This window comes from Myotis davidii, unplaced genomic scaffold, assembly GCF_000327345.1.
Source record: "Myotis davidii unplaced genomic scaffold, ASM32734v1 scaffold6, whole genome shotgun sequence".
NCBI classification, from domain to species: domain Eukaryota; kingdom Metazoa; phylum Chordata; class Mammalia; order Chiroptera; family Vespertilionidae; genus Myotis; species Myotis davidii.
The window spans coordinates 10,282,792-10,308,115 of NW_006383011.1; the positions used below are offsets into that span (position 1 = coordinate 10,282,792).

The following is a 25,324-nucleotide window of genomic DNA, read 5'->3' on the forward strand; positions in this document are numbered from 1 at the left end:
TGACCCCATTTATTATGTGGACGTTATCAAGGACACAATCTTCTTGGTATAAAAGAATTATGGACCTTCAGAGGTGAGCCACTGATTCCCTACAGCCTGGAAGACTGGACCCTATTGGGACAAAAATAAATGTTCAAACGAATGTCTATCCATGTGACCTTTAATGATTTTTTTTTTTTTAGCTACTTTCAAAACATTCAAAAAGATCAATAAACAATCACACTAGGTAAAACATTAACAGGGGGGAAAAAAAGGTTGAGAGGAAGGGGGAAAAGTCTGGTTACAAAAACTATATTTAAAGACGAATATTACAATAATTCTAGCCTAGGTTCTCAAAGAAGACTCACTTCAAAAAACAAATTAAAGTGCGATCAATGACCGGCCTTCGCCCACCCCATGTGGGCCCACTACCCACCGTCACCCCACAAACCACCTTCCGATTCAGGCAGCTGCCGCGGTCTTAGGCAGGGGCCTCCTTTATTAATCTAATTTGTCCAGTGTGACCCACAAACTCCCAAAGAACAGGAGGCAACCACACCTGCATGCACGGGGAACGAAGACCATGAACAAAACTCACTACACGCGAGATGAGGCTTTACCCTTCCACAGGACTCTGATCTTGGACGAAGGGGCAGGGAGAGAGAGAACTCTGACTCGGTTTCTACCCAGGCTCGCGGAGGCAATTCTGTTGTGGGCTAATAATAGGGCAGGGTACCATCTTAGCTCCCTGCCTGTGGTCAGAGGTGTGTGGGTCGGTCTGCACACAGAGCCATGTGGCTGTAAGTTACAGGGTAGAGATCGAGTTAAAAATAAGGCTTTCTGGCAGCCCTGCCAACCGCCAGCATATTTTCCTGGTGATGTCACTACAGATGTGGGGCTCTCTCCCTGGGCGTCAGCTTTCGGCAGGGTCCCACCCACCACCTATGGAACTGCCTGTGAGCTGGTAGGATACAGCATCCATTTTCAAACCAAGACGAGACAAAACCTGTTGGGTCAGTTAGGGAGACTGGCTTAAGCTTCCTTGGCTTACGGTTCATAAACAACAGTCACATCAGAGACAAGCCGCTGTAGCGCTGAGAAACAAAATGGGGCTACAGTTTTCACTGCAGGCTGAAAACTCCCTTGCCTGAAAAGGCACGGTGAATTCATTAGAAGCCCCGAGTTTCCAAGGAGACGACAAAACACCAGTCTCTCCCTCCACCCCCAAAATAAAAAGTGTGCAGGGAAGAAAGCAAAAACATCAGAGAACTACTGAGTTCAATTCTTGACACTTTAAAACGGCAGCTCAGATTTTCCAGAGAATTAATAAAACACAAATTCAAAATTATTCCAGGATCTCGTGGGCTACAGATCCATCTTGGAGCCAGGGCCCTGGGCTGGCCCTCCAATTACCAGCACCATGCCCTGTTTAAGGGGGGACACCAGCCAAGGTCCCTCTGACCGAAGGTGGTAGTGACCTCACAAATTACGAGAACGCGGCCACCTTATTACAGGTTCAAGAACATCAACTAGACTCAGAATGTCTACACAGGAGCTTTCTCCAACATGCTCATCTCTCTTATCAAGGTTCTCCTTCTCCAGAAGATCAGCCATTGATTGTGTAATCTACCAGGAGGAAAGCCCTGATAGGTTTTTCAAAAACATTTCCCCACCTATGCTGCAAGACACTTAAACAGCAGCCCGACACTCACCAGCCTCTCCCCAGAGAGGACCTCCAGCAGCTTGATGAGCATCCGTCCATCTCGAAGGTCCGTGTACAGGTCTGTGATCCGGCAGGACACTCGGGCGAGGTGGGAATTGACCCATTTGGTGAAGGTCTTCTTCTGCACGGCTTCACGCTCATCTGCAAGCACAGGAGAGCCTGCGTTACCACCAGCCACAGCACAGGCGCAGCGGCGTGGTGCCAGGGGGGCCATGGGGCCCAGCCAAAGGAGGAGCAGCAGAACTGAACTCGAGTGAAACCACTTCAGCATTTGCTGCCTGCTGTGAGGGAAAAGGTAAGAGCTCCCTGGTCCGTGAACATCTGGGCGCTTCAGCATACCACCAGCAGAATGCCCTTTGCTTTCATTCAATTCACTATCTCCCATTTCTGCTGAAGACGCAGCTGGGTACAGTAGATGACAGGGAGGTCTTTTGCAATCCTGCCCATTGGATTAACACTTGGCTGGTAAAGTCTCGTTACAACTATTGTTTCTCAAAAGGCAAGTGTGGGGGAAGTACACAGATTATGGAAGGATGTGGGTAGAAAGACATTCAGAAATTGCTTCTCTATACAAAGGATCAGGCATCATCTACCTCGTAAAATAAATTTACTCATGACCTTGATCTACAATAAATACCTGCTGTAAGTCACTAGCCCCATGAACAACACAGAAAATGGCAAGCAACCTGGTAGAGTTCAAAGAGATCTGGCCAGGCACTGGAAGAGGAGGGCCTGGGCCCAAGGTTTTGCCAAAAATGTGCGGAGACACTGGATGCAGTGTCCCCTTCTGTAAGATGAGTGGACAACTATCACCTCCAAACTCAACCATTCGCTGAAAAGGCAACTGTCAGTTTATGCTCTAGAGCAGTGGTTCTCAACCTTCCTAATGCTGCGACTCTTTAATACAGTTCCTCATGTTGTGGTGACCCCCAATTTCATTGTTACAAATTGAACATAATTAAAGCATAGTGATTAATCACAAAAACAATATGTAATTATATATGCGTTTTCCGATGGTCTTAGGCGACCCCTGTGAAAGGGTCCTTTAACCCCCAAAGGGGTCGCGACCCACAGGTTGAGAACCGCTGCTCTAGAGTGTGGCAGTCACACATCCAAGTCATCGAGGGAACTTGTTCTTCGAGCCTCAGTCCACTTTAAAGCATAAAACTCTAGATACTTCTGCCCAGCACTGGCCCTTCACATCCCATACAAACAGGCTTCCAATCTTTTTGCCTCTGCAGAATGTTCTACGTGCCGGCTGCTGAGACATTCGGTGGGCACCCACCACTCGTACTGACTATGTTCTACAGTTATCCTTCTGTCACATACTCGCCTGTTTCTAGTTCCGTGAGCATGAACTGGCACTAAAAGGACCCAAGGCCTACTCCTTCCAGTGCCAGCCCAAAACCACCGCAAGGTTTATGTATTCATCTACAACGAAGGGGGGCAGACCCCAACAATTTTTATGTATTTCACCACCATGGGGTGACAACTAAAAAGCCATCCTTGCTGATGGGGCATGCACTGGGTGGCCTGGGAGTACTGGGTTCCCAGGCTGGCCAGAGCACCCTGGGAAGGTCTGCCTGGAAGGTTTTACGGAGGTCTCCATTCACCCCACTGCAGGGAGGGAGGCAGAGACAACATGGGATGAGCCTTTACTGCTGCCAACCTAGCAGGTGAGGCAGCCGGGGCCTCTGCCAAGACAGCTGGCCACCTGCTGCAGCCAGCAGCTCCTCCCGGCCCAGCCTTGCCCTAAAGGAGCAGCCTGTCCAGGGGGAGAAAGGACCTTTCCCAGGAACAAAGGCCGACCAAATACAGACAAAGGACCAGAAAGGATGGGATTGGGGGGAGCCAGAAGGCGGCAGTGAGGGACACACTGCAGCCTGAAAAAGAAGCTGCACCAATAGCGTCACGATCAGTCACAGAGAAAAGATCACCTGCATTATTAATCGCACAATCATCCTGATGGATGGTAACTTTACGACAGTGGCATGGGCAGCTAGCTGCTTTTTGTTTGTCTCTTTGCCCAAGGTTGGCTGCTTTCAAAGAGCCAGTCCAGATCGGAATACACAGACACGCTAAGTTTCTCCTAGGTACGGTTCAGATGTATGTAGGGTCAACTAATGGTTTTTTATAGTGTTTTTTTTATGGGCTACACTGGAGTTACAAATGTCTTTCATAAAGCCCTTGATGGGTATCCTAGGCAGTTATTAAAGGGTTTGGGGCTCAAAGTCACTACCACACCCAACATATCAAGGGAACAAGATCAAAATGAAAACCTGCTTGGATTAAGGTATTTCTAAATAAACAAGCACACAATGTGCTCGTCAGCCAATTGTGGCTCCTTGGGCAAATCTCACCTTACAGAAACACCTCGGGCTTCTCTCAGGTTCTGAATTAACAGGTTCCTTTATGAGGAGATTCTGAGGATTTGCTTCAAAAGACAATAAAAGCACTCCCACAGCACCCTGACCTGCAGAGTTATCGTCCCACACACCCCCTCCCCATGAGGAGACCACAGAGAGGTCGTGGGTAGAGCAGAGAGAGCCCAATGGAAATAAAACAGGCTGGGGATCTGTGCCAGGAGGGATCCCCGGAGCTGCGGGGTCCTCAGGAACTCCAGGAAGAGGTAAGAAAGAGGAGGAGAACGAAGTTTAAAAAATTAAACTAAACAAAATAAAAGGAATGAAGGCTTACTTTCTAGCCCTCTCCCCTGCTCCCCACTTCTCTCCTCCCCTCGGTTTCAGAACCGAGCTCCAGGGAGAGTGAGCACACTAGAAGAATCACACAGAGTCCAAGTTCCTGGGGCTCACACCACCACACTGGAAAAGGCATGGAAGATTCCATGCAGGAACTGGACCAGAACCAACACTCCTACAACACCCAAGGGGCAGGAAACGGACTCAGCCGGAGACGCGAAGCCCGGCCAGCTTAGTGTGTCCCCTTACAATGGATCGCTTGGGTGAACTACAAACACTTCTGAGGCCGGAAGGAGGGAAAGGAAGGGGGAAAAGATCTACCCAGAGGCCCAGTTGAGGATGAGGCTGCGTGTCCTTGGGGACTCCGTCCTTTGTTCCACCCTTCCTGGGAACGTACAATGACATCACCCCTACAATCCCAACCCAGCCAGGCCGGGGCAGATCAGGCCAGATGCCTGCCCGAGGAGGAGCAGGAGGCCCTTGGCACAGACAAGGCAAGACAGTCCGGAGACGTGTTTCCAGCTAAAGCTGCTACCACTGGGCCTGAGCTGTGTAAGGAGGGGAGGGGTGGGGGTAGTAGGAAGAGAAACCACTTCTAGTGCCACACGGAGGAGCAAATCTGGTGATTGAAAAGGGGGCCCTTGCAAGTTGTACTGATTTGGTTATTCAGATCAGTGGTTCTCAAGTGGGGCGTGATTTTGCTCCCCAGGGAGACATTCTTGACTGTCACGACTGAGGGTCAGGTGTTATTGGCATCTACTGGGTAGAAGTCAGAATGCTGCCCAACACCCCACAGTGTACAGGACAGCCCACACCACGAGGAATTATCCAGCCCCAAGGTTAGCAGTGCCCGCTAGGTTGGGAAACCCTGGTTTAGACATTCTGGGCTTACACTGATTGGAGCTGGCATGCACAGGTCTCAGTCGGCACTTGGCAGAGAGGGACAGCTGAATTGAGGTGTTAGTCATTCATGACTCTCTTTACCCACACCAAAGGGCTTTCCATCCGGATGGCTGGTGGCAGCAGAAATCCCCTGCCCTCAGGCCCACTCGTCGTACTATCCATGTGCACTAAGGGCTCGCTGCTTCCTTGCAAGAGAGGAGCCACTGCAGGAGCAGCAGGGAAAACCATGGGTGGGCGCCCCATCTGTCCTCCACACCATTTCCATTCTCCTTTTACCTTTTCAGTGCCTTGTATTGCGGTTCATCAAGCCAAATCATGCCTGCATCTCCTCCCGAGAAGCTGACGTGGCTGAAACGACGCTGGGGCAGGTTCCCACGCAGCCTTATCCAAAACTGGGTAGGTGGTGGGCCCAGGAATAGGCACCTCGCAGGTCTGCTCCCTGTGTGTTTGCCCCCAACCCCAAATTACAGTTACTTAGAGGGACTCTCGGGCATTAGATGAGAGGCGGTGAAGTGCACATCAAAGTGCCGGCCTGTAGCGAGTACTCATCAAACCAGTTCCTCCTCCTTTTCCCCAGCAAAGCCGCTCTCTCATCAGTTTAAAACCATTTGAGAAATGCATCAGGGATCATGGGGTCATATAATCTCCGGGTGGAACAAGCCTTTGGAAGGCATCTGAATCACCTTGCTTTCAAAAGAAAAATTCCTTCTACAGCCTTGGGCCAGCTATTTAAAAAACCCAGAGAGGGGGAAACTATTTGTGAGTGGCAGGAGGTTAATAGTTATATAAAAAGAAAATGACTTGTTCTTTCTTTTTTTATTAAAATAATAATAGCATTCACTGAGCACTTACTATGTCTCTGGTACCAATATACATGCTTTACAACGCTCATAACTATTCCACGAGGCAGGAACTAGTAATTCTCCTGGAAGGTCGGCTCCAAAACCTGGTTTTCAATCTCTAGGCAATAATGCCTCTAGCACAACATTAAAAATATTAATAATAAAAACAAACACAGCCCTAACCGGTTTGGCTCAGTGGATAGAGCGACGGCCTGCGGACTGAATGATCCCGGGTTCGATTCCGGTCGAGGGCATGTACCTTGGTGGCGGGCACATCCCCCGTAGGGGGGGGGCAGGAGGCAGCTGATCGATGTTTCTCTCTCATTGATGTTTCTAACTCTCTCTCTCTCTCCCTTCCTCTCTGTAAAAAAATCAATAAAATACATTTTAAAAAACAAACAAAAAACAACACAAAACATGTCACAAGGATACAAGCTCCCAGAAGCACCCATAATCTCGCCACCCTAACCCAAGTCCTAGTCTGTCCAAGGGTCTGCTCCGGCCCTTGGATGACTCCAATTGTTGGGATGGTGTCTCCATCAAGATGAGATCTGGCCCGGCCAGCATGGCTCAGTGGTTGCGCATCAATCTAGGAATCAGCAGGTCACAGTTCGATTTCCAGTCAGGGCACATGCCCTGGTTGCAGGCTCAATTCCCAGTAGGGGGCGTGCAGGAGGCAGCTGATCAATGATTCTCATCATTGATTTTCTATCTCTCTCTCTCCCTTCCTCTCTGAAATCAATAAATATATATATATTTTTTAAAAAGACGAGATCTGTCTCTGTGGCCCATGGAGCTCACTTCACCTTTGATGCCACAGAGAAAAGGTCTCCCCAGCCCTCCACGGAAAGGCCTTCAGGTTTAAACACCGCTCAATGACCCCTCTTTGCAATGACTATCACAGTGCGGTGGGCAGAGGGGAAGACAAGTTGGTCCCTGAGGACACTGCCTGCTCTTGCAGCCTGGAGATCACCACACACCTACTGGTTCAAGTAGCGGTGGCTGCAGCACCAGCAGCCCAGGGATGGAAACGAGGGAACCACGGGAAGAAGGGAAAAGACCCGGTGGGAGGGAGCCTGGTGAGGCAGTCTGTGTGTCAACACAGGGGTGGGAGCCAGGAAGGACCCCGAAAGCTCCTCTCAAAACAAGTTCCCCACAACCACGAATTCTACCAAAATGTCCTCGGAACCCTGAAAACCAGAGGCGGTTCTAAGATCCAGCCAAGTCTTTAGCTCCACAGGCTCACAGATGAATCAGTCAACTCCTGGAAAATGAGCATTCCTGAGAAGCAGATGAGTAAACCCAGATGCGTGGAAATAGCTACGCCAGCACCTATGTCAGCTCTGGATCCTTGGAAGGAGAGAATTATAAGTGAAATTCTAGTATGGCATTCTTTCCTAAAAACAGAACTTTCTAAGATGGCATGCCTGCAATACCACCACCACACATCTGAATAAAAATGTACGCTTCCTTCAAGCTCACTAGATCTGCACAGCAACGCTCAGGGCGGTGGACACAAGAGTCAGTGAAGTTCAGGGCTGTGCAGTGTCACCGGCCAGCAGCGGCGGAGCTGCACATGCTGGTGGTGCCCCGGGGGGTTGCTGTCTCTCCCATGACTCAGTCAGGTTCAAAGGGATTAGGCTGTTTGGCTACACTCTCTCCTCTAAGTATCTAGACTCACTGTTTCATGTTTCTGATAAACTGCTTGACATTTTCAGAAGATTTCTTAGAGAAAGAGGGTGAGGTATTTAGAATAGAGGAACATATTATCATAATTTTAACCAAAGGGCTGTGTCTATCCTCTCCATCATCACCCCCTTCTAAAAGTACATAATTGACTTCCTCTCTTTTTAGGGAATGACTATTATCAATAGTGAAAGACTATGGCGCTTTGATATTTATTTATTACTCTGAAGATTTTGCTGTAATTGGAAAAATGAATGCTGTGTTAGCACGAGTTCACATGTTAGAAATTGCTTTGATGAGGAGGAGGGTGCCGTGTTACGGGAATGACTGTACGGCATCTTTCTGCAACACCCTCTGCAGAGTGCTAAACGCAACCATATTCACCATATGCCACAGCTCTGGCTACGAACAGGGGTGGAAGCCAAGGACGAAGGGAGGTCTGAAAGCACGGAACATTTCTGGATGGAAAATAACGGAAACGCAGAAACATTCATTATTCCCCCAAAGACCGAATTTATACCTGGCTTAAGAGAGCAAATCTCTCTTTAACTTTTCTGAACCTGCTAGTGTAACCCAAGAACGTTCTCTATCAGGATCTTCAGTTGTGCTAAGATAATGGCCCACCTTATGTAAGAATTGGCAATCATGTGCAACTTTTCTCTGTATAGACCCATGGCTAAGTTAGGTCTAGACTTGGGTTCATGGTAGGAAATTTCAGAGGTACAAGGATGGAAGCTGAGAAGTAATCAAACGGAGATGATGAAGCAATGATCCCATGCACACGTGCACGGTTGGCCATTTAAATCAACAATACTGTACAGGCTAGCTGATCAGGACCAATCCTAACCTGAGGTTCAGAGTACTTATACACTCCAATATTTACAAAGTGCAGACTGTATGCAGAACTATGTCTAAGACAAGGTCTCTTGCCCTCAACAAACTAGAAGTCTAGCTGGGGAAACAAAACGGAAAATTAAAAAATAAAAGATATGACAAAATAGTACAGGAACAGTTGCAAAGAGAATGATTTCAACAGTTTGGGGGGTTGGAAGAAAAAACTCACTACAATTAGAATGGTTTCAGGCCCCACCCTTCAGAGTTACTGGAGTCCCCTGCCTTGCGCCTTTCCCGCTCTTACCCACCTTAAACAACAGTGCCATACTTACCTCCCCCAAACAATGGTTTTTCAAAGTTACTTCACTGTACCAAAACCTTGAATGGCCTCCCACCCACAAGACAGACCAAACCTCTGAGCCTGGTGGCCTTCCCTCGGCGCCTGTTTCCTCTGGCAACTTCCCTAACATACCATCTTTGTGTCAACCCAACAGGACTTCTTATCATTATGTTCTGAACGCTAACCCTACACATTGCCTTTTCTTTCCCATCTTTGCTTACACCATTCCCCTAGCCTGGAAGGCAATTTCTCTTCTCTTGCCCTTCTTTTTAAGACCCAGGGCAAGATCTACTCTTCCAATAGGCCCTTCATTTGATGGGATGTGGTCTCTTATCTTTTTTTTTTTTTTAAGGTATCCTGTGTCCTACCTCAGCAACTACCCTATACCTGCCTCCAAGGACCCAACTCTGTATCTGTTCAGAGCCTTAGCACATGCCGGGCAGAGTGGGTGTACAATAAACATTTGTCGAAGCAATCAACGAAACTCCAGTGCCCAACAAGTACCTTCTGGATAATCCCACTGCTGCTGGTTGTTCCACTGAAATTATTGAGGAAAGAAATTCCAAATCACAGAGACAGGCCCTAAGTAATTAAATGTTATCAGTGTACAACACCAAAAATTTTGCACAACTGAATTGTTTCTTGCAACTCTTCCTCAATGTCTGATAAATGATAAAATTGCAATTCTGTGGCACTGTGTGTCAAATTAAAAGGGGCCCAAAGCTAACCTAAAAGTGTGACAAATGTTTGCTTTTGTTCTGTTTTGCTTCTGGGTAATTGCCACCACATACCTGTACAGAGCAGAGTGAAGATGCAAAATACTTAGGGTGTAGTAATTAGAGCATTATTGTAACACAACCCAAACAGGCCAACAGTCACAAGACTTGACTTATACTAATTTTAACAATGCATCCGTTTAAGCTCAATTCTTAGGTTGTTATTTTTTTAAAAGAATTATAATTCAAAACAAAAGATTACAGTAGGGTGGAGTCCCCATATGTGCCTTAGCTTAAAAAAATAAATAAGTCATTTCCCATGAGTAACATGCAAAATACACAGAGCAGGAAACCGGAAACAGGCGACTGGCTGTACTGATAATAGAGAATCAGACTGTTATCTTGAGGCAGCAAAAGGAAGGAAACTAATCTTTCGACTGAAGGCCTCCCTGCGCTGGATTAGTCTGGAGGCCTTTCATTTATGTTTGCTGATTTGTATATAAATAGAACTTGAGTTAAAACGCTTCTCTTAACAGTTTAACCCACTTCATGGATAAAACACATGTAAACATCTGTTCTAAATACATGTGTGGCAAATATGCAATTCTCTGCTAATACTTAACAGTCTGATATGCAGACTACAGAACAACAATAAACTCTATATAACCTTGGGCCTGTGGTTTACATCAGCAAAGCAGGCTCTGCTGGCAGCTGTACCAAGGGTCTTTCTTCTGAGCAGCACAGTCCCAATTTTGCCAGCGTGAAAACAAAGGCATGGGGCAGGGGGACCTCTGAGGGGAGGCCTACAGTAATGAACGGAGACAGCAGGCTGGCTGCCAGGGGTCCTGGCCGCCTGTCATGATTATCACTTCAAGATGAGCCCCTTAAAATCATAGTCCACAAAAAGCCAAGACTGTGGAGGAGGCTGAGGTTATGGTGGGAACAAATTCTGAAAGCCTTCGGGCAGAGGAACACCACTAACTTTCCTAAGATGAGAGCTAGGGTGAGAACGAGGGTGAATTAACAGCAGAGTAAAGTGCTAAAGACACGGGGGAAAAGTGCCTTAATTAAACAGAAACAGGGCATTATGAAAAAATATTAAGAAACCAGTCACAGCCCTAGCTCGTTTGGCTCAGCGGGGAGAGCGTTGGCCTGCAGACTGAAGGGTCCCAGGTTCAATTCCGGTCAAGGCCACATCCCTGGGTTGCAAGCTCCATCCCCAGTAGGGAGCATGCCAGAGACAGCCAATCAATGTTTCTCTCTCATCATTGATGTTTCTCCCTCTCCTTTCGTCTCTGGACTCAATAAAAAATAAAAGAAAGAAATCAGTCACAAAATTTGCCAGAAAATGGGCGGCACACTTTAAAACTGCCTTCATATACAGGAAGCCATACCTTGAGCCTGCTAATCTGCCACCTCCATCTCTGCAGACGGCCCTGCAGGAAACAGCCTGAAACCACAGCCAGGGACAATGGGACGAAGGGTGAAGCCATCCTGCTCTGTCCCTATGCACTGGTGGAGGCTGTGTTAGATATTGGCTAACTTGACCTTGTTTATTACAAGCTGTTAATTCTAACTCGAGGAGGCACAGCAAAGTTCAGGTTACCCACCTGAACCACGGGCACATGGTTAACAAGGTCATATCCAGGACTAGAACCTACATCCACTCCCTGAAGAATCAAAAAGCTCCCACACCACTACTGCCTAAGGAAAACAAGATATTACCTCCCCCACACCCCAAACAGAGGAAAAAAACCACAGCTATCCATCCCAGGTCAGTTCCTTCTTAACTGAAAAGATTAATTTAAAATAAGCAACAGCAATCTTCGACCTACAGCCTGGGCACTAGAACCGTTTTTTACTTCATTGGGTGGGGAGAGGCTCTTGGAAGAGGATGAGGAGATAGGACAGATGCTCTATGTGGCCTGCAAAGCCCAATGTAGTTACTACCTGACCCTTTACAGAAAAACTTTGTCAGTTCCTAGTTCTAAACATTTGACAATGTCACTGGTCCCATATCCCAGTTATTAGCTTCCATTTTCAAATCAAATCAGTGTAGCAAATATGCAAGGAGTGCTTGCTCTGGGGCCATTTTAAATGTCACTGTTAAACATGCAATAGCCATGTGTGTGTGTATTTTTAAAAAGTATGTTTTTATTGGTTCTGAAGGTGGGGGCGGGGGGAGAGAAACATTGGTTGGCTGCCTCCTGCACACCCCACTGGGGATCAAGCAGAAACCCAGGCACGTGCCCCTACCGGGTATGGAACCAGCAGCCTCTCAGTGCATGGGACAATGCTCAACCAACTGAGCCACATCAGCCAGGGCCACATGTATATTTTTTAAATTGTGTTGCTATCAGGTCAGTCAGGAGGTGAACACAGGGCCCTCTCCCCTCCCCGGCTGAAGGGTATTTATCTGGTTACCCAACACACAGAGTTAACAGTGCCCAGCTGCCAGGAGGGACAAAGCATGGCTGGAACTCAAGGCCACGCCTTCATGTTCCAAGGATGAGGAAGAGCCCTGTGGCTTGGGGCCAGCTTTCCCAACTCCCCACTGTCTCTCCTCCCCAGCTTCCGGTCCCCAGTTCTTACTCTGATGGACATTTCATCTTCATTTCTCTTCCCCCAACCCTCCCTGGAAGGAAACTAAAAATATTAAGTCCAAGGTTGACTGAGGGTAACTTGTAACATCCCCCAAAGATGGGAAAGGCTTGGAACTAAGCACATATCATATCTTTAATTATTAAACGTAGATGGCAGAATGCTAACATGAATACAGACTAAGTAGGATGGCACCTTTTAAGGGCAATAACCATAATGCATTCACTAGAGATAAGGCTTGATGAAGGTAATTTCATTGCAACATACTGGGATGCGGGTGGGAGGTTGCGTCTGTAAATAACTTTCTCTAAGCAACAACTAAAGAAACAGTGAACGTATTCTAAGCCAGTCTATCATGTGCCACACAAATCCACTGGTAAAGGTAAAATCCTGTACTTCATTCGCAAGGACTAAAGATAGATTTTTGTGACAGGAACCTTGGGACGAGGTGGAGGTGGTGAGATAGAATTTAAATTTACTTTTTTTTCATGCAATGCACACACAAAAAAGGTAGCTGTCCTGTTCTATGGACTGTGTAGCTGGTCTAAGCTAGCATGTTAGAAATCAAATAGTGTGCGCTCTGGCCCTTGCTTATGATTTTTCTCTCTTCTCCCGTTTTCTGGAGTTCTTAGGGTCAACAGTGAAGGAAAGAAAACAGAACTCTCTTTCACACACCAAAGTCACATTATGGTCAGACACTCAAGACACAAGAGGATACCCCTCAATGCTTTCAGAGGCCGACGCTGCCAACAACATGACTGCCAGCCCAGCAACTTGAGACAGTTCCCGACAGCTCTCCCGTGAGAGGAGGACGCCCAAAGCAACCACAGTAATTTATGGGACCCCAAAAGCTAAGATCCAAGGGACTCTTTTTAAACCAGAGACACACTGACAAGAAGGAGGGGTCAGAGACCTAAAGATCGCCATAAAGCTGTCTGCTTTACATGGACAGCACAGTGTTCACCAAAACCACCATTTCCTGAAGGGATCGTGGAAGCGGCCATGGAAGATAATAGAAGGTATCATGGAAATCCTCCACGTAAGGTTATACATGTAAATTTAATCTGCAGGGGCCTAGGATTCGGGGACAAAGAAAGCCATCGTGATGCCAAGTTACCACATGGAACTACAGAATTGTAGCAAAGTTCCACGTAGTGAGAAGAGAAATTATATTTAAAAGCAAATGAAACAGAAGAATTTAAAAACTGGCTTTTGTCCTAAAGAACACTGCCAATTAGTCACCTAAACTCCTTAAACTATCAGGGTTGAAATGGCAGGCTGATAAATTAAATAAGACTGTCTAGTCCATGGCAAAACTCCAAAATTACAGTTGCATATGCAAGTAAGCCCAAGCCTCCGTGTGTGTTTGGGGGAAAGGCACTCAACTAACAGCTGTGACAAGATGCAAAAACAAAATGCGTAACGTTATAAAGAGGAACTGCTCCTAGATCTAGCCCTATTTTCTAAGTGATCTCTGAGTGCATCAAACCGAAATTTCACTTCTCACTTAATATTCCTCATTCAGGAAGCAATTTACTGAATGAAAAGCTCTGATCCAATGCTCAATTATGTATTTTAACTTAGCCAATGATTTCACTGCCTAAAACATTATTCCATGTAGAACAGCGAATGTTGTACACGTGGGTACCCAGCATTCAGTCATGCAGGCCCTACCATCATTTTTTTTTTCCATCTTGAGTCAATCAACCAATGAGCAACCATTTCTAGAGTACCTAAGCGTGAAGGCATTGTGAGGGCACCTCAAAGCATTAAGAGTTCTCTCTTTAAAAAGTTAGTGAGCGATTTACAACTCCTTGAGAATTCACCGCACCAGATAAATGATACCCACATTCAACTGCCATTTAGTTATTTTTAAGATATTTTAAAGTAAAAAAGAGAAAGTTATTACTCACAAGGTCAAAGCCTGCAAAACAATTCTGCTAACTTCCTTTGTGGCTTTCCTTAACCTCACCCAAACGATAAATGGTTACGCAAGATTTCTTCCATAGCCAAACAGCACAGAGTTTTGGCGGGCAGACCCTGTGAGTACACAATGTGCACTGCCTTGTTTCAGTAACGGAGGGAAGAAAAGCTGGAGGAGGAGTCAGATTCAACCCCCAGGATGACCCAGTCGACAGGTGGGGTGGCACTAAAGGATCCCTCACACTAATCAAAGGTGGGCAGGGCAGTTAACAGTTTATACTAGCTTTGTTTGTTTAACCAAAGCCTATTTTCATTCATAGGAACACTAACCAAAGTTTGAAGTCCCGTGTTGTAGCAGACAATGCACAAGGTGTGACCTGGATCACACGGAATCTTCTTAGCTTATAAGGATTCATCTACTTTAATTTTTTCAAATGAAAAAAGCAAGCAACAGAAGGGGGAAAAAGAGGGAGAACCGTTTTTCTGTTTTCTATTTGTTTTGGAAACTTAAACCTGTTGCACGGTGATTTTACTACATGCAAATCTCTTGCCACAAAATAGAACACAAGATCTTTACAACGTCCCAGAGTGTGCACCCACATGCAGGCTACCCACCCCACCCTGTTTCCCTCCCATCCCTAACAAGCAAGGCTTTATCTCCCAGCCCACAAAGCCAGGTGCTTAACAACGGGTGTGGGACCTGGCTGTTGGTCCTTTAGTCAGTTTATGGGAGAGGAGGGGGGAGAGTAAGCCAACGCTGGCACAGGAGTATCACCGCTAGTTACCTAGATCCGTCCTGGGAAGCCTGCTGCTAGAGCTGATTCCTTCAGGGGCATTTTATTGCTTCATGTAGCCCTTGGCTGTTTCTCCTCTATAAAGAGGATAATCTTGAAACTGGGTGGGAAGGGATGGAGGCCCACAGAGGTCCCGCTGGGGTGGCAGACAGCACAAGTTCCTCTTTCAGGAGTAGGCGAAAGTAAGTGTGTGTGTGTGTGTGTGGGGGGGGGGGGGTGTGTGTGTGTGGGGGGGGGGGACGACAAAACTACCTCCAATCCTTGGACTTGAAAAATAAATCCTGTCACTTACTGAAGACCTGGAGAAAAGGGAATATTGGTATGTGGTTGCTGGGAGGGTAAGTGGGCAATATCAAAATTTAAAATATGCACCTCCTCCATCTACCAAATCACACCTGTAGATATTTACTTTCTAGGAATACCTGTGCAAAAGCACAGAGATATGCAGGATAAGGACTGCAGATTTTTAAATAATTACAAAACACGGAGAGCAACAACAAAACAGGAAAGACCAAAACCAACTAAATGTATACAAACAGGTTGATGAATTAAAACATGATGCATCCATTCAAAAGAACAGTGTGTATGCACGAAAAAGACAGGCAAGTCTGCAGCACACAGGCTTACGAAGATGGCATGAATGAGCAGTCCCTTAAAGAACACCGCATACATTTAGTCTGATCCGATGAATGTACACATATTTAAATGCAAGTAATTACATTAAAAGGTATGGAGGAATACTTTCCAAATGATTAACTTAATTAGCTCAAGCCAGAACGAGGGAAAGGAAGCATTACCGTTTCTGTATTTCTGCAGTTTGCTGGATTTTTTTTTTTTTTAGAAGAACAGATACAATTTTTGAAATATTTAAAGGGCATTTCCATTTGAGAGGAAAACACACAATTCATTTTTACATGTTAAGAGAATTGAGGTTCCCCAATGGGTCTGAGATTGAGGAGCAGGAATAAGAAGGGCACCAGCTAGAGGAAAACGAATTCTCCCAGGCCACCGCAAAAGGTTACCTGTGAAATGCTGTCTTCAATGAGTTCTCTAAAATAAAATGCCACTCTGAATTTTCCTATCTTTCTTCTCGAGAGTAATAATTCAGTATTTAACCTTACACAACGTTTATCGCAAAATAAGGCCAAAAAATACTAATACTCTCTTTTCAATAAAGGGGGACGCTGAGGATATTACACAAAAATAAGCGACATTCACTGAAGGACACTGAGGTCTACAGGACGCTAGGGGAGTAAGTTTCCCAGCAAGGATGCCAAAGGAACAAGGCAGAAGCCTAGAGGTCAGGCTCCAAGTCCCTTCTCCCTTTGCACTTTGGTCAGAAGAGCTCCCATTTTATAGCCTTTATTTGCTGGGGCTCCGCCTCAGATTTCACCTACAGTAAAGACAAATTCCAGTGTTTAAAAGTATTTGTAAATTGCTTGACTAAGCAACAGGAAATAAGGATAGCTGCTGGAGGAGTTTCCAGTTTAATGATGCACCTGCCTCACTGACAGGTAATTTATACTTCAAGGTAACAGGTGACAAGAGGGGAATGAGCAAAGCACTGTGGGATCAACTGACCAGAGGTAATGCAAGGGGTCAAAGCTTTCTAGTTGAGGTGCCATCACCAATCAGCAGCAGGGAGAAGATCAGGGCCCAATGGGGTTGATGTACCAGAGCTTCAGCTACACAAGTGGGAGGCTCCACGGGCAGGATCCTAAATGATGAGGGAATTCAAACATCGTTTCCCTTATCCACCCCCTAACTTAGCCTCACCACGTACTCTAAGGGCTAAGCACCTCTTCTAAGCACTTCACTGAAACTATTTAATTTTCAAAAGCACCATGTGAAGTAGGTACTCTTATCAACTATATTTTGCATAAGAGCAAACTAAGGCTCAGAGAGGCTCCGTGACTTGCCCTCAGTCACACAGCAAGCAGAGTCCCGGGAGTCTGAACCAAGGGCTGCCTGCACAGCCCTGTACACTGGCGAGGACCTTATGCTGCCACGGACACAAAGCCAGGTTCCAGCCTGAGTGTGAATCAGGATTTCCCCCACCTAAAGGGAGCACACGGGACTAAAATCTCTTCGGGTAACCTTAATTCCTGACAATTCTACCACTCAGAGTGTTACATATAATTCAATGCAGAGGCCCTCATCAGAAAGAATCCCCCATAATATCTATTATTCTTTCAATCCCATCAGGATCTTTCTTCAAGCCCCATCAGGCAAGTGTGCTCCTCTACCCTGCCTGACCCCTGGGAGGACTGTAATTCACCTTGCTCCATCAAGGTGCTTTCAGCCACCACCAACCACCACAAAATCCAAAGAACTCCCTCCTTCTCCAATGCCACCTGTAGCCACAGCACAGAAACATCCACGACTCTCCCACCCCAGCTCCCATTAAAAGTGCTCCTTAGAGTCCGGAACCAGTGAGGCAAGAAAACTAGCTTTGTGGTTGTTTTGCCATCATGTATTTTAACAAACAGATAACTTAAGATTGCATCTGTTTTTCAAAAAGCACTGATATCACCTGAAGGCTTTGAACAAGCCAAGGGTACACCCAAACAGACTTCAGGTGTGTTTTTCCTTTACCGAGGTTTTCAGAGCCGTCCCATTCTTGGCACTGAAAACTACCGGTACCCCAGGCACCAAACCACAGAGCAGAGCACCTGCAGCCAGTGGAGAGAGAAACGCCTGCTACCTGGCAGGGAGCAAGGTCGTCCTCATTTTCAGATTTGGAAGGAAGCAGAGCAATTACCTAATCAAAAAGTATAGTTTGGGGTAATTAGCAGCAACAACGAAATGTTTAGCTGAGTTTCCTCTTTTTATCTTGAGGCGGTTCCTATATAGACAGATGCTCAGGAATAATGAAGTTTAATGAGACCTGTAGCAGCCGACTAATTAGTCAGGAGGAAGCAGCAAGGACAAGGAAAAAGGGGTTTTACTCTTGTTATGAGCTCAGGCCTTAGACAGTTATTTTTAATTGTGGGGGATATACCCCAGGAAAATCCCTGAAGAGCGACACAGTGGTCCCAGGGCAAATAAAGTGTGTGTGTGTGTGTGTGTGTGTGTGTGTGTTAAAGGGCAAAGAAACAGAAGCATCAATGGCAGCCTTCCCGAGATTTGGCTCGTCAGCAAGCAGTAATCACCTTGAGAGCCCAGAGGCAGGGCAGTTGCGTGACTCCAACGCTACACCAACTTCTGTCAACACTGAAGGACGCCCGTGTCCTGAGCGAGCCGGACAGTCACCATCTGTCTCACTGGAGCCCTTAGTGAGAACTCTCAATACAGAGCATCCCTTCCTGCCCAACACTAAGACTATCATAAAGTTTATTAATCACAAAGGAGAAGCACTAGTGACTCTGGTCAAGTCCTCTGCTCCCCGTCCTACACTTGTACTGTCACTAAATCTGCTATTACATCTGTTACGGGTCCATCTCATCGTGGCTCCCTCCAGCCGGGTACTTTGGGAAGTCTGCGATAGGAACCCAAATCCTTCCAGAATTAACTAGCTACTGGCAAGGAACTATGAAGGAGGGAGGTGTTTTATTTGTCAGAGTGACGATCTGACGATGCCGTGATGACCACCCCCACACGCAGACAGACACGGCAATACTACGGACCTCCCAACGCACAAGGCCCGTGCTTCAAACTGCTTTCCCAAGAATGTGGGTAACCTGCCCTTCGTGTATTTAGGGAACAGGCTGTGCAGAGCTAGTGTGGGCCTTAAAAACGGAAAGTGTCCAGCCAAACGGAGCCAGGAGCGTCTAAACTTTGCTGGTTTCCGCAAAGTTTCAGGCGCTTTTTAGGTCCACATGCCTCATTTTATTGTGCCTCCCAGGTATTCCATTTTTTACAAACTGAAGACAAGATCCTCCACCACCAAAAAGATTAAGATTCGCTTTATTATAACACTCACTTCATTGCAGAGTGCCCTGGAATTGAACCGCAATCGTTCCAAGGAATGCCCCTATAGTTCTACCTTTAACCCCCACTTCCCAGCATCCCAGCAAGCGTCAAAATCTAGTCCTTACATCACCTACCTTCACACAGGGTTTCACTTCAGAAGAGAACAGCCCTGCCGCCATCACTGTCGTGAAGAGGGTGTCTGGAGTTCCATCTGACCAATTGGAAGCCTGAATTTTCAGCATTAGCTTCCTTCCCCACAGGGGCCGAAGGCTGTCAGAACCAGCCTGGAGACCTCTTTCCCCTGTGGCTTTAATGTAAAGGAAAATATCCCCCTGTCCGTGGTTTACATAAAGAAGGTCACACAGGCTCGTCCTACCAAAACCAGGGAGCGGCTTTTACCCCGAAAGAAGCACTCATTCAAGTTCAGCCGAGAGATCTGAGTTTATAACTTATTTCCAAAGTAAATACCGTTAACTGCTGTAGGCTATTTATTTCACAGTTTTTAGGATCTCTCTGTCACCTTGCACTTTCTTGCAAGACATGACAAATAATACCAATACGGTCATGTTAGTCCTCATGTATCGACTAGAAGGGTTCCTACACTCTCATCCATTCTCTAAGACTTAACATACCTAAATTCAAAGATGGACCGTCAGGGGTTGCTGGGACTCACAAAAGTCCTTTTCAGAACTCCACCCGGTAAGTGTACCTTCCCAATTCAACTCCCCTGATGTGCCTAATCGTCCACCACATGCTCCAACTACGTGAGGAGCTGCTCTGCCCACAGTTCTGGTATTAAGGTAGCTGTGCTGTTCCTACTATCAAAAGACGAGCCATCCTCACAGGTCCTACGTGTAAATGTAAAACATGGGGAGTTTAGATGTTTTCAGAAACGTTTGGCTTGTGGTATTATATGGTTTACCCATATAGAAGGCCACACATTGGCTAACAGCGCCACAGAATCAATCTCAAAAGATGGTAGCTCATAATCTGGGACTGTATCATCTCTCTTTGGGGGGCGGGGGGAGACACTCTTACCCTTGTGGGGTACCACGTGTTGAATGCAAACTGTTATACTCCTTTCTGACTCATGCTTGTCATAGCTCCTACATTTTAAGCATTTCAAAGAAAAGGTAAAAGAGATCAGCTGAACTTTATAAACCCATAAAATAAGCTTTATTCTCAAAAGAGATAAAAACGGGAGTTTACAACAGATGCAGTCATACAAGAGGGTTTTCCCTTAAGTACCCTTAAAAGAAAAACAGACATGGAGCAGTGACGTGGCCCCTTCAGTCTAGCAAGGTCAGGCCTTCCTAAGGAAGACAGGCAACATTTTTCTGGAGAGGGAGGCCAAAGAAGAGAACAAAGCCAGTGTTCACCAACCCAGCAACCCTGTGATGAGTCTTATGATTCCAGACTCTAGGCAGCAGAATTATCATCATCACACACACATAATGATCATCAGGAGACACTTACCACGGCCAAATTAAATCATTTCTGGAACGAAGTGGGCATAAACAATAAACATAAAGTACTTGCTTCTCTTTTGCCAAATTTACGACACAATAGATGACAAAGAAAACCAAGTCCGTGGCGTTAGGGTATAACCAGTAAGGTGCCCCCTCTTAAAAACTATTTTTATATCTGCTTTGGGGAAACTCAAAAGGTAGCCTGAAATCAAAATGCAGAGAGCAGCTGGAAGTCTTCACTTACGTTTGGCAGCAGCCGTGGAACCAGAAATAGGGATTATCTGCTTTATTCACACATGGACATCATAGACTAAATGGCAACTCGGCCTAAATACACCAACAAACGCTTCAACAGCTGAAACTGTTTAAAGTTAAGAAAAATCAACAAAGTCCAAGAACTTGAACTGAAAACGTGGGTTTGGGCCCAACTGCATGCTCCTAGGTAATGCTGTCACCAGTGAAAATGGCTCCAGGGTTACCTCCCTGCAGCCTATGTCTCGAGACTGAGCACCACACTTGTAACTACAAAATTATACTTCAACACTGTTACCCTTCATTACAGGTTCTCAGAGTCCCTTTACAGTTTTGTTTACTGGTTAAACACCAGGCAAAACCATAAAACACTACCAACCAAAACAAAAACATCCAAACAACAAAAACTAAATACTGCTAGAATAGAAATGGTGTATCACTGGGGGATGGGGGAGGGGAGGGAGGACGAATCCAGGAGTCCGCCCTGTCAGCTGGACCCCCTCTTATTCTGTCAGAATCACCAAAGCAATCTACCACCAAAGGGAAGACTAGGCAGGCTTGGTTTCTAAACTGCATTTACCATGCCAACCTCACCACCACCACCAATTAAGAGTGGAAGTCACAGCAAATCCAGTTGGAACAGGATCAGGAATTTCTACTTCCCAGCAACTGCTCTCACCAAATCCAGGTTTCCAGGTCCTGGAAATGCTAATCTGAGATTTACAGAAGCACAGGCCTCAATCATCATTTGGAAAACCCACAGCAAAGTGGTTAAGGACTCAGAATCCAGTAGCAGACTGCTGGCTTGACATCGAGACTCTACCACTTACCGGCTAGGCGTCCCTGGGCAAAGCGTACTTTCTACCTCAGTGTCCTGACCTCCACAATGGAGATAATTCTCTTAGCGATGCTGCAAGGAATATGAATCAATGTGTGCGGAGTACTTACAACAGTGACTGCAAGTATCAAGAAGTTTTAGCTGTCTTACTGTGACTACTACCCACCGCTCCTGGGACCTGCTTTCCTTCCCTCTGCGTGAGGCTAAACCTGAGCTTTCTCTCTCCTCAGTGGCTCGTTTCCTGACAAGGATGATTTTGTGAGTCCATGGAACACAGAAGCTACCATTTTTAAAGCAGTGGGCATCTACCCAGCAGAGCCTTTGGAGAAACATTTGGAAAAATGAAAGTTACCGCTGGTTACTGGTACAATTTCCACGCATTTACTTGCAGGGGCCTCCAAAGCTCTATCAGATGAAGATCTAGCAATCCTTCCTAACCAGTAAGAGAACTGAGACACAAGTCACTTGTGCAAGGTCATTTCACCAATATCAGTTGCTAAGCACCTAATTCCCTGTACCTGTGCCAACATGAGCTGAACGCTGGCTAACAAAAAGGAGGTAAAAGTCCCAACTAATAATAACAAGCATAAATAATTGAAATGGAAGGGGAAAATATACCTCATATCCTAGATCAGTGATGGCAAACCTTTTGAGCTCGGCGTGTCAGCATTTTCATAAACCCTAACTTAACTCTGGTGCCGTGTCACATATAGAAATTTTTTGATATTTGCAACCATAGTAAAACAAAGACTTATATTTTTGATATTTATTTTATATATTTAAATGCCATTTAACAAAGAAAAATCAACCAAAAAAATGAGTTCGCGTGTCACCTCTGACACGCATGTCATAGGTTCGCCATCACTGTCCTAGAGGGATATCTAGTCATTCCCCCAACATGACTCATTGGCTCCCCCTGGTCATAACCCATCCCCAACCGTCACCCCAAGCCTCGACCATCTCATTACCTAATCCTAGTCAAAGTTGCAACTCAGACATCAATTTCAAAAAGCCTCTGTCACTCTCTCATGCCACAACTCAGGGATGTTACTTGCATGTCTTAGGACACCTGCCAGTTTCTACCTCCTATTCTCTTTTAGAATGTAATTTGAGGCAGCAGCTGTCTCTTGCACACCTGTGTTTCTAGTGAGCACTGTAACATGCTCACCACCACCCTCACTTGCTTCTTGGGTGGATTGATGGCTCCTCCGGTGATCTTAGAGCTACACACGTGTTCTAAAAATGTATCCTGCCTTCATCGGTAGCACTTACTCTTCCTTATTTAGGAGGCCCAGTCTACTCTATTCCTACAGCCAGTCTGCAACACTGCATCAACCTGAGCACAGGACAAGCAGCTGGCTTCCAGGTTTTGCCAGCTGACTTCTGAGGACAAGTTCTAGATAACAATACTTATATCACTAAAGTAAAGAAATTGAAGCAACAACTAGAGCCAACAGCGATCTGCCAGGCCTAGGCACGTCTCCCATCCGGGTTCCAGCTTTCAGTCCTCAACTGAGCAAGGCAGCAGCAGGGCCATCACCACCTCCCACCTCTCCTCTAACTCTGCTGCCCTAACCTAAGCTGGCCCATGTTCTGGAAGCTGCTCTATACTCCCACCCAAAAATGTGTCTTTTATGCTACAGGTTAATTCTTGTCTCCCTCAGGAGAAAGGAAGAAAGACGAGGTTTTCATGACTGCCTAAGCAGAGGCATGTTGGGACCCAGCTTTCCAAATGTATGTAAACACCTTTCCCCTCTCCTCTTGGTTCAGAGGTTTGTGGACAGATTCAAATGAGTTCCTGAATACTACCCTGAAGCTGAGCCGTCACACAGTCTGGCCACCACTGAGTCACCACCAACTTCGCATCACAAGAGATCTCTGGCTGGAGGGATCTCACCTCTATCAAAATCCAGAGCCCTCAACAGGCCAGCTGTGGGTCTACCTATAGGCTCGCCTATAGCTATGTTCAAAGGGATCCTGATACACTAAGGCTCAATATCACCTGGCACAACATCCCACCAATATCCTCACTGCATTTACCAAGCAAACACTATGCACGTGTGGGTGGAGGTCAGCTCTGACCTTCAAGATACACAGATACACTACCCATCCCCGAAATGTCAGCCCCTTGCATGACCAATGATAAGCAAAAAACTGTGCTGTTTTGTTGTCTTGAATCCTCACCTGATTATATGTTTTTATTGATTTCGGAGAGAGAGGAAAGGAGAGAGACACAGAGTGAAACATCAAGTGAGAAACACAGATCAGTTGCCTCCCATAGGTGTCTTGACCGGCATCGAACCTGCAACCTTTTGGTGCATGGGATGATGCTCCAATCGAGCCACCCAGCCAGGGCCAGAATGTATTGTTTTTAATAGAACGTTTAACTCATCAACAGCAACAGTTTTATCAGCAAGTGATGTCTGAGAAATCTGATGAGCATTCAACTGTGTATTCAATTTGTTGTTAGGTTAAGTGTGACACTTTTTTTAAAAACAATTATGAATTTGGCTGACTTCCTAAATAAGAATGATTAAATACACGTTTTAAGCAAAAATTAAAATAAAATTTAAATCAATATAATCTACCCATGTGCTGATAAGACATGTACACTGTGCCCTGCTACCTGCCTCTACCTAGAGAGAAAGCACACACTTTATTTTTTAATGTATTTTTTATTGATTTCAGAGAGGAAGGGAAGGGAGAAAGAGAGATAGAAACATCAATGATGAGAATCATTGATCAGCTGCCTCCTGCACGCGGACCCTTCAGTCCGCAGGCCGATGCTCTGTCCAGGAAGGGTAAAAGCACACACTTTAAAGAAACATCAAAAGACGGCCCCCTCTTGCTGCAGAACTTCGAAAAGTCACCCATTTTGTCACTTGCTGATTAAGCCATCTCACTTTGCCTTTCAGACCCTCAGGTTCCTCAATCCACAGGTGTGACACCACCCACCCCACAAGACTACTGGAAGGATAAATCATATGTATGCGAAGGCACCTGATCCATACCTGCCTCGTGCCGGAAAGCCCACAAAACCGTTTTTGTCAAGTCACAATCAGTGCAGGAGAGAGAGAAGCTTGTGGTTGAACGTCTATGTCACAGCAGTCAGTGGACTCGTGAGCAAGGTGGCAGAGAGGGCATGACCTCCGGTTCCAAACCAGGCTGCCCTGATCAGGCCCTCACAGCACCACCCGCTTCCCACGTGGTGACACAGCATGCCCATCCTGAACACAGGGCTTGCGCGGAGCCACTCCACCACAGCAGATACTGGCCACCAATGAGCTTCCTGACTCTGGGGGAGACGAGCTGACTCCGGGGACAGGAGCAAGAAAACCACATCATAGAGACGGACAATGCTTTCTAAGGAGCGAGGCTGAGGAGGCTGCTTCAAAGCAGACTCAAGAAACTGCGTAGGTTGCTACTAGACATGGTCCAACCGCTTCCTCCACACCCAGCCACACCCAGGTCCTCCCAGGAAGATAAGTATCTCTGGCGAGGCAGTGTGGAGAAGGCAGGGCTCTGTGAACACTCAGCAGACTCGCTGTATGACATGGAGCAAGTTACTTCATCTCTCCAAGCCCTGGTTTCCTCATCTGTAAACAGAGATAACGACTCCGCCTATCTCTAGCATTCTTCAGCGTGTGCAATGAGGTAATGCACAGAATGAATGGCACGGAGTCAGGTACAGAAGCCCTCAATAAATGCTGGCCAGCATTGTTGAAAAGGGCCGTTTCCTTCATCAGTGACACCAGACCATGTGAGCGGACCTAAGGACAAGACAGTCTCCCCAGTTGTCGTCCCCCCCTCAAA

At 46.3% G+C, this 25,324-nt stretch overlaps 1 protein-coding gene across 2 annotated transcripts in view; it reads right to left on the minus strand.

Moving 5' to 3' along the window:
• The window catches only part of SPTBN1 (spectrin beta, non-erythrocytic 1), a 128,254-nt gene that overhangs the window by 61,838 nt on the left and 41,092 nt on the right, over window positions 1-25,324 (minus strand). For both annotated transcript variants that reach the window (XM_006778594.2, XM_006778595.2), the window contains exon 2: window positions 1,692-1,843. In XM_006778594.2, coding sequence (XP_006778657.1) covers window positions 1,692-1,843 — 152 coding nt within the window. The remainder of the gene's footprint in view (window positions 1-1,691; window positions 1,844-25,324) is intronic.